This window comes from Hyla sarda, chromosome 5 (genome assembly GCF_029499605.1).
Source record: "Hyla sarda isolate aHylSar1 chromosome 5, aHylSar1.hap1, whole genome shotgun sequence".
Taxonomy (NCBI): Eukaryota; Metazoa; Chordata; class Amphibia; order Anura; family Hylidae; genus Hyla; species Hyla sarda.
In genome coordinates, this window is record NC_079193.1 from 160,425,156 (window position 1) to 160,438,872 (window position 13,717).

The 13,717-nt window shown below is 45.9% G+C and overlaps 1 protein-coding gene across 4 annotated transcripts in view; it reads right to left on the reverse strand.

Annotated features, from left to right (window-relative positions):
• KIF15 (kinesin family member 15) overlaps positions 1-13,717 on the reverse strand; it is a 197,436-nt gene that overhangs the window by 58,228 nt on the left and 125,491 nt on the right. For all 4 annotated transcript variants that reach the window (XM_056520587.1, XM_056520590.1, XM_056520589.1 and 1 more), the window contains 2 exons: positions 10,624-10,749; positions 10,330-10,452 (listed from right to left, as the gene is read on the reverse strand). In XM_056520587.1, the coding sequence (XP_056376562.1) occupies positions 10,330-10,452; positions 10,624-10,749 (249 nt within the window). The remainder of the gene's footprint in view (positions 1-10,329; positions 10,453-10,623; positions 10,750-13,717) is intronic.

The following is a 13,717-nucleotide window of genomic DNA, read 5'->3' on the forward strand; positions in this document are numbered from 1 at the left end:
GCATGCTGGGAGTTGTAGTTGCGTACCTCCAGCTATTGCATAACTACATATCCCAGCATGCCCTTCGGCGATCAGTACATGTTGGGAGTTGTAGTATTGTAACAGCTGGAGGCAGACTGGTTGGAAAATACTGAGTAAGGTAACAGAACCTAACTGAAGGTTTTCCAACCAGTGTGTCTCCAGCTGTTGCTAAAGTACAACTCCCAGCATGCACGGTCTGTCAGTACATGCTGGGAGTTGTAGTTTTGAAACAGCTGGAGGTTTGCCCCCCCCCCCCCCCCATGTGAACGTACAAGGTACATTCACACAGGCAGGTTTACAGTAAGTTTCCTGCTTCAAGTTTGGGCTGCGGCAAATTTTTCGCTGCAGCTCAAACTCCTAGCGGGAAACTCACCGTAACGCGCCAGTGTGAATGTACCCTAAAAACACTACACTAACACATAAAGAGTAAAAACTACATATACACCCCTTACACTGCCCCCCCCAAATAAAAATGAAAACCGTATTGTATGACAGTGTTTCCAAAACGGAGCTTCCAGCTGTTGCAAAACAACAACTCTCAGCATTTACGGACAGCCACTGACTGTCCAGGCATGTTGGGAATTTAGCAACAGCTGGAGGCACCCTGTTTGGGAATCACTGGCGTAGAATACCCCTATGTCCACCCTATGCGATCCCCAATTTAGTCCTCAAAGGCGCATGGAGCTCTCTCACTTCAGAGCCCTGTCGTATTTCAAGGAAACAGTTTAGGGCCACATATGGGGTATCTCCGTACTCGGGAGAAATTGCACTACAAATTTTGGGGGGGCTTTTTCTCCTTTTACCCCTTATGAAAAGGAAAAGTTGGGGCTACACCAGCTAGTTAGTGTAAAAAAATAACATAATAACATTTACACTAACATGCTGGTGTTGCCCTATACTTTTTATTTTCACAAACATTAAAAGGAAAAAAAGACCCCCAAAATTTGTAACGCAATTTCTCCTGAGTAGAGAAATACCCCATATGTAGGCGTAAAATGCTCTGCGGGCGCACAACACCATGTAGCACCATGTAGATTTGAGGCCTAAATTGGTTATTTGCACAGGGGTGGTTGATTTTACAGCGGTTCTGACATAAACGCAAAAAAATAAATACCCACATGTGATCCCATTTTGGAAACTACACCCCTCACGTAATGTAATAAGGGGTACAGTGAGCATTTACTCCCCACAGGTGTCTGACAGATTTTTGGAACAGTGGTCCGTGAAAATGAAAAATTTTATTTTTCATTTGCACAGCCCACTGTTCCAAAGATCTGTCAAACGCCAGTGGGGTGTAAATACTCACTGCAGCCCTTAATAAATTCTGTGAGGGGTGTAGTTTCCAAAATAGGGTCACATGTGGGGGGGGGGTCCACTGTTCTGGCACCACGGGGGGCTTTATAAACGCACATGGCCCCTGACTTCCATTCCAAAATTTTTTTTCCCAAAAGCTCAATGGCGCTCCTTCTCTTCTGAGCATTGTAGTGCGCCAGCAGAGCACTTGACGTCCACACATGGGGTATTTCCATACTCAGAAGAGATGGGGGTTACACATTTTGGGGGTCTTTTCTGCTATTAACCCTTGCAAAAAATGTGAAATTTGGTGGGAAGCACACATTTTAGTGAAAGAAAAAAAATATTTTTTCTTACATATGCAAAAGTCGTGAAACCCCTGTGGGGTATTAAGGCTCACTTTATTCCTTGTTACGTTCCTCAAGGGGTCTAGTTTCCAAAATGGTATGCCATGTGTTTTTTTTTTTGCTGTTCTGGTACCATATGGGCTTCCTAAATGCGACATGCCCCCCGAGCAAAATTTGCTCTCAAAAAGCCAAATATGACTCCTCCTCTTTTGAGCATTGTAGTTCACCCGTAGTGCACTTCAGGTCAACTTATGGGGTACCTCCTTAGTCAGAAGAGATGGGGTTACAAATTTTGGGAGGTATTTTCTGCTATTAACCCTTGCAAATATGTAAAATTTGGGGGGAAACACATTTTAGTGAAAACATTTTTTAATTTTTTTTACATATACAAAAGTCGTGAAACACTTGTGGGGCATTAAGGCTCACTTTAGACCCCTTGAGCAACGTAACAAGGAATTGTTTCCAAAATGGTATGGCATGTGTTTTTTTTTTTTTTTTTTTTTGCCGTTCTGGCATCATAGGGGCTTCCTAAATGCAACATGCCCCCCAAAAACCATTTCAGAAAAACGTACTCTCCAAAATCCCCTTGTCGCTCCTTCGCTTCTGAGCCCTCTACTGCGCCCGCCAAACTATTTAAATAGACATGTGAGGTATGTGCTTACTCGAGAGAAATTGGGCTACAAACATAAGTATAAATGTTCTCCTTTTACCACTTGTAAAAATTCAAAAATTGGGTCTACAAGAACATGCGAGTGTAAAAAATTAAGATTGTAAATTTTCTCCTTCATTTTGCTGCTATTCCTGTGAAACACCTAAAGGGTTAAAACACTGACAATGGCATTTTGAATACTTTGGGGGGTGCAGTTTTTCTAATGGGGTCATTTGTGGGGAATTTCTAAGATGAAGACCCTTCAAATCCACTTCAAACCTGAACTGGTCCCTGAAAAATAGTGAGTTTGAAAATTTTGTGAAAAATTGGAAAATTGCTGCTGAACTTTGAAGCCCTCTGGTGTCTTCCAAAAGTAAAAACACATCAATTTTATGATGCAAACATAAAGTAGACATATTGTATATGTGAATCAAATTTTTTTTTATTTGGAATATCCATTTTCCTTACAAGCAGAGAGCTTCAAAGTTAGAAAAATGCAAAATTTTCACATTTTTCATCAAATTTTGGGATTTCTCAGAATCAGAATGATAACTAAAAGCATTTCAGAGTTATTAATGTTTAAAGTGGCAGTGGTCAGATGTGCAAAAACGCTCTGGTCCTTAAGGGGTTAAACAAGGCATAATAGCATAGAAAAAAAAAAGTCTATGAAAAATGTACATACAACAATATGAATTTGTGTTTGGATTCAAAAGCTAAAGAGAGCTGTTAAAAGGGAACTTGCCATCATAAAATATCTTTAGTTACGTTCAAAAAAGGAGATTTTTTGTATTCGCCGTAAAATCTTTCTGGTAGCCTTCATTGGGGGACACCTAACTGATGGGTATATGCTCTTGCCACTAGGAAAAAAGAAAAGTTGGCTCCTCTCTGGCAGGATATACCCGCCCTACTGCAGTGAGGTAACCAGTTTTGTCACAAAGCAGTAGGAGAAGCCAACGAGGAATTACGTCCGAAGGACCCTAGAAAGGAATCCCGGAGAACCCGAGAACCAGAAAAAAGAAGAAGTAGTGGGTGGGTGCGGTGTCCCCCAATGAAGGCGACGTGAAAGATTTTACGGTGAGTACAAAAAAATCTTCTCGGTCGCTCTTTATTGGGGTACACCTAACTGATGGGACGTACCAAAGCAGTCCCCTAGGGTGGGAAAAAACAACCACCAGCAAAAAGGAGACAGTCCCGAGACTGAACCCACATGTCCGCAAGGCCTGCCGACGAGCCCCCAGGTCGGAGACACACCAGGCCCAGAAAATGATCTCCCGGAAGATCTCCCGTCCAAAGAGATGGACCAGGACCCAAAGGAAAGGTAGAGACCTCTGTAGAGACCCAAGGCACCGGGTCATATAGAGAGACAAGAAACCACTGGAAAAAAGGGAAACAGATGTCCGCGAACAACTCTCCAGGCGAAAAAACTGCCATAAAGAAGTGAAGGAGTGCAGAACAGAAATACCACCCCGACGAACGGGATCGCGGAGGAGTCAGGGGACAGGCCGCTTCAAATGTCCAAGACCTGAACCAGCACTAAGGCTCAAGGAATCGGAAAGCTGCCTGAAAAGAAGGCACACCACAGCATCGTAGGACAGAGTCCCAAACAAGGGGACCAACAGTGAGAATCAGAAGTGTCCGAGTAGACCAGAGCAGCCTTAGGAACATCCATCAGAACAGGAATGAAGGGAGAACCAATGAGAACCCAGCTTGGACTCCCAGGGTCTGATAGGAAGGATTACTCCAGAAGACTGTGGTGTCAATGAAGAACGACTGACACAGGCAAAAGGGTAAGAAGGACATACCTCCTCCAGGGAGAGCACTAGGCTGAGATAGTGGACAGAAAGCACACAAGCCTAGGCAGGAAAAATCACTGTGGAATGTACTTCAGTGAAAAAACAAAAACAAATAGTCCCCCCATAGGAGGTAAAAACAAGGGAGGTCGAGACGACAACTCAAGTACAGACCCACGACAAGCACCCTGATCCCCGCACCCCTTGTGAAAAGGGGATTGGCAAGCGCACTAGACGCAGAAGGAGCATTGAAATGCAAGTACTGGGTGGACGAAGCCCCCAGACTCGAGCGGCAACCCTCGCTGTCTGGAGGAGCCACCTTGCATCCCAAGAGGGACCGGAAACCTGAACACTGAAGCTGGGCAACAAAACAAGACGCGTTGAGAGCCATTCCAGATAGTGACGAATAGGCACCCGAGTCACCCTGGACAGGGACCCAGGAAAGAAACACCCGGAAGTACAGGGAGGGGCTGAACCGACAGGCGCCCCGACAGACGCCCCAACAGGCCCCATGTCGGAACAGAGGTGCCAAACCGCCTCGGAGCCGCAGGGACGAATCACCGGAAACCCCTGGGCGCACCCCACCGAGCCAAAGGAAGGTGGGTTCTACTCCTTCAAAGCGGTGCTAGCATATGTAAGAACACAGACATGGGGACCCCACGACAACAGTGGCGTACCAATACTGCAAACACTAAAGAAACCGCAGACATCCAAGGGACCAGCAGTAAGGGAGGTATGCCCCCAGCAGACCAACAGTGCAACCCAAGAAAGGAGAACAGAGTGATGCTGCTGTTGCTGCAAAAGTCCCTGGGACCTACAGATAAAAAAAAAACCCACCCCATCTCCTAATGGCGTCAAACACCAAGGCTGCAGCCGCAGACTTGGGAGATGAAGAATGAATGTGGAGCAAGAAAAATGCCGACACAGTGTGAACATACAGGAAGAAAGGTCCTAAGAACCCACATGCACACACACTGCAGGACTGCACCTGGAAGAGAGACACCAGACTACAGCTGCAGTAGAATGGGGAGGGTGACCAGGTGGATTAGAACACTGAGCGGACACAGTCTGGCCACGTCGGGTCCCGCACACGGAAACACACAGTGGAGAGAGATGCCAGCCTGTAGACCGGGTAACAGGCATGCAAAGAGGGACCTGGCTAAGCAGGTAACCCTGTAAACCAGTATGTGGTGCATTGCAAAAGGCACATGGGGCAACTCTGAGAGACTCACCTGAAAACTACCATGGCAGGTGACAATCCATGGTAGATGACCCGAAGGCGGAAGAGCGGGGAGGCCAAGAAACCCCGCCCCCTAGAGAGAGGGTGGGAAACAGAGGGACCGTGGAATGTATCCCTGACATTGCGTATAGTGTCCGTGGGACGCACTGGATCAGTTCCAAGTATACCACTCACAGAAGGGGGAACTGGAACTCCAGACCCAAAAACATCTGCCGTGTGACAGTCGGCAGAAGAAAATAAGCAGACAACTGTCTGACTTGCTGGTATGGGTCCCTAGGGGACAGCGAGTGATTCCATCGGAAACCTCGTACAGTAGTGAGGAACCTGAAATCTAGTCGCAGATACACCAGCCACCAGGTGGTGCAGGAACCCTGTAGATCACTACTTGGCTGACAGGTACAGGACCATGGAAGACAAGTCACTTCAGCGGCACCTTGCTCAGTAGTAAGGTACCGGAACTCCAGTTGCAGAGACAGTCGTTTGATGAATGACAGGCGGAGTAGGTAACCATACAGTCCACTGTCTGGCTTACTGGTATGGGTCCATAGAGATAACGGAACACTCTGATGGACGCCTCACATAGTAGTGAGGAACCGAAACCGCAGAAGCAGATACACCAGCTGTTTGATGGAGGACAGGCGGTGTAGAGAACCATGCAGATGTAGGCAACCATGCAGACCACTGCCTGGCTCACTGGCATGGATCCACAGAAGACAACTATGCATACCAACGGCAGCCCCTTGCAAAATAAATTCAGGTCTAATTCATGCCCACCGGAAAATTCCCGAGGACCGTGCGCCGGATGAGGGAGTCCGCATCACTAGTCACGTAAGGGAACTGGAACATGACCCCTGATTCCAAGGGAACCTGAGTCCCTCATGGTTTTCTCATGAAGGGAGCAATAGAATCAAACTGCAATTCAGGTGTTTGCCACAAGAGGGTGGAAACACCAACAAATAGCCTGAGTGACCAAAAATAAATGTATGTAAAACTTATTTTATCTTTATTTATTTTTTATGTATTTTCTTTTTTTTCTTTTACAAACACAGTAAAGCACGGACTCCGGCCCTACACAGGGGAGGGGGCAGTGGGCGCAGGGCACTCAGCAAGAGCTGCCCATAAGCGCAGGACTACCCTCTGGAGGGGCGATGGCTCACAGTGTGCTATAATAGCCTGTCAAGACGCCGTTCCAGAGGGGTTAATAGAGGACCGCGAGCTCCCGCCGGGCAGCTGCCGCGGGAGCCAGAACAGTGTCCTACACCGGCCCCCGCAACGGGGAAGGAGGGCAGGACAAGAAAACTTTCATCAGCGCGCGAGCGGTGAAGGAGGAGCTCAGATCTCCCCGGCTCGCGCGCTAAACAGGGAAAGAGAAGGGCGGAGCTAACCGCCGCATGAGGAAATGCTGAGAAGCAGCTATTCGCCGCCAGGGACATGGACCCTGGTGGCGGAATCAGCAGCGCTCGCTGCATACCGCCGTCGGACATCCCACAGTGCTGACCGCACCTCTCTCTGCTGTCGGCATCAGTACAGAAAGTAGCCGGCGTGGGGGGGTGTTTGATACTCGTTCGCCGAGGGGGGGTGGGGATACTCACCTCAACCGCCACATACTCACCCTCGAAGTCTTCGACCAGCTAGTGCCACCTGCCGCCATGGCGAACAGGGGCGAATGGGGGACCTGGACCCAAGGTACACCGCCAGGTGCTGGTTGTTGGCGGGGAGGGGTTAACGGGTCATTCCTATTCCAATGCACCGTGCCCCTAGCTCGCATGTGGGGGATCAGGGAGTGCCATGCTCCTGTCACCCCACACTAGAAAAAAAAAAAAAAAAAAGGAGAGAAAAACTAAACTTTAAGCCTTAAGCTAGTAAAATAACAAAGAAAAAAAGACAAGGTCTGGGGAGAACCACAGGCCACGTCTGGCCTCCTGACTGACACTAGCTAAAACTGGTTACCTCACTGCAGGAGGGCGGGTATATCCTGCCAGGGAGGAGCAGATTTTTCTTTTTCCTAGTGTCAGCGCCTCCAAGTGGCAAGAGCATATTCCCATCAGTTAGGTGTCCCCCAATGAAGAGCGACAGAGAAATAAATACTTTGTTTTAATTTATTTTTTGTCTAGACCGAGGTACTAAGTTGCACTATACCCAAAAGGGCCAAAAAATTTATAAGTTACCAAAAAAGAGGGAATTCAGACCTCAAGGTGTAAACTTATTACTTATTAAAAAGTAAAATAAATAAAATATGTGATTTATTAAATAAATATCAATAATATACACTTAGTCTGGTATCTGTGCAGGGCCCTTGCTATAGATCCAGTAAAATGTATTAAAACAACATTAAAACATGGTATCAATGCCAGTATTTTTAAAAATCATAAGAGCAATTACATTTTCACAGTATGCCACCTTTGTATTGTGTCTCAGTTATAGATCCTAATAGTCACATATGATTAGATCCAATGATGTAGTCTACGCAAAAAAATTCCAAATAATATTCGTGTGTGCCAGTACAATACAAAGGTGGCATACTGTGAAAATGTAATTGCTCTAATGATCTTTACACATACTGGCATTGATACCATGTTTTAATGTTATTTTAACTAATTTTACTGTATCTGTTTACGTTTACACCTTGAGGTCGGAATTCCCTCTTTTTTGGTTATTAGATAGCGACCATTTAAGGCTGGGTTCACACCACGTTTTGTTAAATACGGTTCCCGTATACGGCTGGGAAGAGGGGGGGCGGGGCTTATTCGCAGCGCCCGTACTCAGCCGTATTCGGGAACCGTATTTAATGCATGTCTATGAGCCGACTGGAGTGAACCGCAGCCTCCGGTCGGATTCGTTTTCGGCCGTATGCGGTTTCCCAAATGCAGGCAAAAATGTGGTTGACCGCGTTTTTGCCTACGGTCGGGAAACCGCATACGGCCGAAAACAAAGCCGACCGGAGGCTGCGGTTCACTCCGGTCGGCTCATAGACATGCATTAAATACAGTTGCCGAATACGGCTGAGTGCGGGCGCCGCGATTAAGCCCCGCCCCCTCCTTCCAGCCGTATACGGGAACCGTATTAAACAAAATGTGGTGTGAACCCAGCCTAAGCATGAAAAAATAAACAATACATTCACTTTAAATGCCAAAGACAATCTTATGTCAAGTTGAAATTTGTTGAACCGCCATGTATATAAGAAAATAAATGTTCTGTAAGTGGTAAGTAATGGCTGTGACTTATACTGACCTGACTTATATTGATAAATATTAGAGATAGATATATATATATATATATATATATATATATATATATATATATATATATATCTCTATCTCTATCTCTCAACTGGCTCGAGAAAATTAAACAGATTTGTAAATTACTTCTATTAAAAAATCTTAATCCTTTCAGTACTGATGAGCTGCTGAAGTTGAGTTGTTCTTTTCTGTCTAAGTGCTCTCTGATGACACCTTTCTCGGGAACTGTCCAGAGTAGAAGGAAATCCCCATAGAAAACCTCTTCTACTTTGTGCAATTCCTGAGACTTGCAGAGATGTCAGCAGAGAGCACTATTGCCAGAAAGAAAAGAACAACTCAACTTCAGCAGCTGATAATTATTGGAAGGATTAAGATTTATTTTGAGAAGTAATTTACAATTCCTGGAATACCCCTTTAACTCCTTAACGATGCAGGATGTAAATGTACGTCCTGGTGAGCTGGTATTTAATGCACCAGGACGTACATTTTCGTCCTATGTCCACCATTAACCCCTCAGATGCCGTGATCAATACAGATGAAGGCATCTTCAGCATCGTGGTCACTAAAATGGATTATCGGATCGCCTGCAGTGCTGCCGCGGCGATCCGATCATCCAGCATGGCAGCCGGAGACCACTCACCTGCCTCCGCTGCCTTCCACGGGTCTTCTGCTCTGGTCTGCGTTCGAGCAGACCAGAGCAGAAGATTACTGATAATACTGATCAGTGCCATGTCCTAGGCATAGCACTGAACAGTATTAGCAATTGAATGATTGCTATAAATAGTCCCCTATGGGGACTATTAAAGTGTAAAAATAAAAGTTTAAAAAAAGTTTTTAAAAAAAATTGAAAAACCCCCTCCAATAAAAATGTAAATTGTCCCATTTTCCTTATTTCACCTCCAAAAAGTGTAAAAAATATATTTTACATACATATTTGGTATCGCCGTGTGCGTAAATAAACCAACTATTAAAATAAAATGTTAATACCAAACGGTGAACGGCGTGAACGTAAAAAAAAAAAGTCCAAAATAGCTGCTTTTTTTTTTAACAACATTTTATTCCAAAAAAAATTAATTAAAAAAAAGTATTAAAAGTTTTATATAAGCAAATATGGTATCAGTAAAAAGTACAGATCACAGCGGAAAAAATGAGCCCTCATACCGCCACTTATACGGAAAAATGAAAACGTTATAGGTCTTCAAAATAGGGGGATATTAAATGTACTAATTTGGTTAAACAGTAATAGAAAAGTATGTTATTTTAATCGTATTGGCCCAAAGAATAAAGAACACGTCATTTATACTGTAAATTCTACGGCATGAAAACTAACCTTCCAAAATTTGCAAAATTGTGGCTCTCTTTTTAATTTCCCCACACAAATAGTATTTTTTTTGGTTGCGCCATACATTTTATGGTAAAGTGAGTGATGACATTACAACGGACAACTGGTCAAAACAAGCCCTCATACTAGTCTGTGGATGAAAATATAAAAGAGTTATGATTTTTTTTGAAGGCGAGGAGGAAAAAACGAAAACGTAAAAATAAAATTGTCTGAGTCCTTAAGGCCCAAATGGGCTGAGTCCTTAAGGGGTTACGCAAGGGTGGTCAGAAGTGGGAAGGGAAGTTACTACATGAATATTTTTTAGCATGTGAGTTGTAGTTAAAAAAAAAATAAATGTATTTTATGTAGAGTTGAAATTTTTTTTTTTTAAATATGAGGAATTTATCCATTATAAAATGTCATTATTACCTTGTTCTTAATAAGCTTTGCCCTCTGTGCAAACTGAAGCGTTGATAAAGTTTCCCCGAAACTCTTGGATCCAGGGTGAACATTAGCAATAATAAAAGTTTTTGCATTTCCTCCAAGTGAGTCCTGTGAACAAAAAAGCTTTGCTTCAAACATTCAGAAATGAAATATTGATATTAACATTTGGTGGGAGAATGGAAGGAGTTAAGCATGATAAGCATGTAAAGCACAAGTAGCTTTATATTTTAGATTGCCATGGATTGTCAGTTCTCTGTGGCTGAACAACCCCATACTTACCCGCAGCAAGAATGTCAGCTTGGAGTCTCTGTAACAAATATGCCTTTGTCTACCATTGGCCACATCTACCAAAGCAGTTATCACTTGCCCAAGGCAGCTCAATGATCGATTTATGCTACCAGCTTCCTATCAAAAGAAATATAAAAAAATAAAATTAGTTACCTATTATTGGGAAAACCGTATACATGATATATGACATGTGCTGTATAAATAGATTTGCTTTTAAGGTGGTTAAGGTTGTTTACAGGTTAACAATTGCCAACATCAAAAAAGGAGATTTTTATGCTTATTGTACAATCTCTTCTCGAAGGATCCATTGGGGGACACAGACCATGGTATATGCTGCTGTCACTAGGAGGCTTGACACTACGGCAACAAGAAAAGTCTGCTCCTCCCAGCAGGATATACACACCTCCAGGCTACTGAGCTTATCAGTTTTAGTCCCAGAGCAATAGGAGAAGACAGACAGGTCAAGAGAAAAACCACAAACTGTCCGAGCAACCAGAAGAAAGGTAACTGAACCCACCTTCAGACAGATAACAGAAATAGGATCATCAGAAAAAGGGTGGCAGCTGTGTTCCCCAATGGATCCTTCGAGAAAGAGATTTTACGGTAAGCATAAAAATCTCCTCTCTATCGGCTCCATTGGGGGACACAGACCATGGGACCTACCAAAGCTGTCCCTTGGGTGGGTAAGGAATCAGTCAGGTGGACGGTAGGACCACCGCCGCCTGCATTGCCTTACGGCCCAGAGTAGCATCAGCTGATGCGAAGGTATGAATCTGTTAGCACCTTGTAAAAGTGTGCAAAGACAACCATGTGGTCGCTTTACAGAACTGCGAGGCCGAAGCCACGTAGCAGAGGGCCCAGGATGCCCCGAAAAATGGGTGGAATGAGCCAAAAACCCTGAAGGGTGGGATCTTCCCCTTGCAGCGGTAAGCTCCCGAAATAGCAGACCGGATCCACCAAAAAATGGTGCTGTAGAAGCAAGTTGTCCTGTACGACGACCTTACGGAAAAACAAAAAAGGGAGTCACACTGCCGAGAGAAAAAAGTGACAGAGATAAGTCCGAACAGCCCTGGGATGAGAAGGGGCCAGACAAAAGGACAGTAGGACGATGTCCTCATTGAGATGAAAAAGGTCAAATCCACCTCAGGTAAGAAGGAAGGACCTGGACGGAAAAAAACTTGTCCTGGTGTACAACCAGGAAGGGAGAACGGCAGGAGAGCGCTGCCAGCTGTGACACCCTCCTAACAGAGGTAAGAGCAATAAGGAACGCCACCTTCCGGGGAAGGAGGCAAAGAGAAATGTCCCTGAGAGGGTCAAAATGGGCGCCTTGTAGGGCACCTAAGACCAAGTGTAAGTCCCAAGGGAAAGAAGGGGACCGAGAAGGAGGGGCAGCTTGTGCCACTCCCTGAACCAGGTTCGGACATGAGAATTGAACGCCAGAGGACGTTGAAAAAGAATGGAAAGGGCCGAACTTTTGACCCTTAAGGGAGCTGAAAACCAACCCTTGGGCCAGCCCCGACTGGAAAGGGCTCGGGGAAGAAAAGCCACGACCGGAGAAAAAGGCTGAGTTTCACACCAACGAAAATAAGACCGCCAGGTATGATGGTAATCTTTGCAGAGGAAGGCTTGTAAGCCCTCAGCATGGTACGAACCACTTGGGAAGAGAAACCGCGGGTCCTCAGAACTGCTGTCTCACCCGCCATGCCGTCAAAAGGAGAGACGGTAAATAGGGGTGGCACAGTAGAAGATGCTGGTTGAGATACTCGAGAACCAAGATTGGGCGAACAGAAACGCCTTTCTTGGGGACCACAAAGAGGTTGGAATAAACCTCGAAAACGTTCCCCCAAAGGAACCTGGACAATTACTCCCTGGATAAAAAGGAGCTGGAGCGCGTCCCGAACTGCCTGCGCTAGAGAGGGGAATCGGGATGTCCAGGAAAAAAAAAAAGCAATCCCATGGAAGGGAGGCAAATTCGATCCTGTATCTGTTGACTACCACATCCCTGACCCAGGAATCCTGAATGTGCGTGGTCCAGGCATCCCGGAGTGTAAGAGATGACCAACCAACCGAGAAAAGTCGGCGGGTGGGGGCAACCCTTCAGGCCAAGATAGGCCTACAGGTGCCTGATGGGGCCGCAAAATGGCCGGAACAGTTAGCCAACCTCTGGGAGGAATGGGTCAGGAAGGAGGGAGCCCTCTTCCCGTGAAGGCGACTGGCTGGACCCTTTGTTGGTACCAAAGGTCCGCAGGACCGGAAGGAGGAGGACTTCCAACAGGAAGTGGTTCTGTGAGCCTTATCCAGAGATAATAATGAACTCCTTTCGCCCGTCGCCTCACTTCTTGAAGGTGGTGTCCGCATTCCAGGCTTTAAGCCACATGGAGCGATGGTGGCTACCAGATAGCCTGTGGAAAGGCAGCAAAGCAGCTGCGTATGGAAGCAGAACATAGAAAATCTCCAGCTGAGGAGCATCGGAGAGCTAGATTAGATAAATCCTCCGGAGGGATCCAGAATACTACCCTGGCGGAGTTGGGAGACCATACTGAAAGGGCTTTGACACCCAGGCAGAAGCAAAATCAGGAAGAAAGGAGGAACCTGCTGTCTCAAAGGCAAAGTTTGGCAAAGTCTCCACCTTCTTGTCCGCTGGATCCTTGAAGGCAGCCGCATCAGCCAAAGGCAGGGTAGTTGCCTTCCAGAGGTGGGAGACCGGTGGATCCCCAGTTGGAGAGGAGGTCCACCAAGCAATGAGGTCCTTGGCGAAGGGATACCGCGCTTGAACCTTCTTCGTTTCCTGAAACTTCTTGTCAGGGTGCCTCCAGGCGGATTCCAGCAGGGCGTCAAATTCAGCGTGAGAGCTGAAAGTCTTGGGTGCCGGTCTGGCACGAAGAAAGGAGACTTCTGGACCATGTCCAAAGTTCCTGGGTCCTGTAGATGAAAGGTGTCTCTTATGGCCGAAACCAATAAGTTCACCACATCAGGCATATCCGTGCGGTCCTCTGAATCAGAGGCCAAATCGGAAACTACTTCCACAAGTTCTCCAGGTGAATGGGAACGCGAGAGACGGCCCTGGAAGAGGTCGAGACTGACC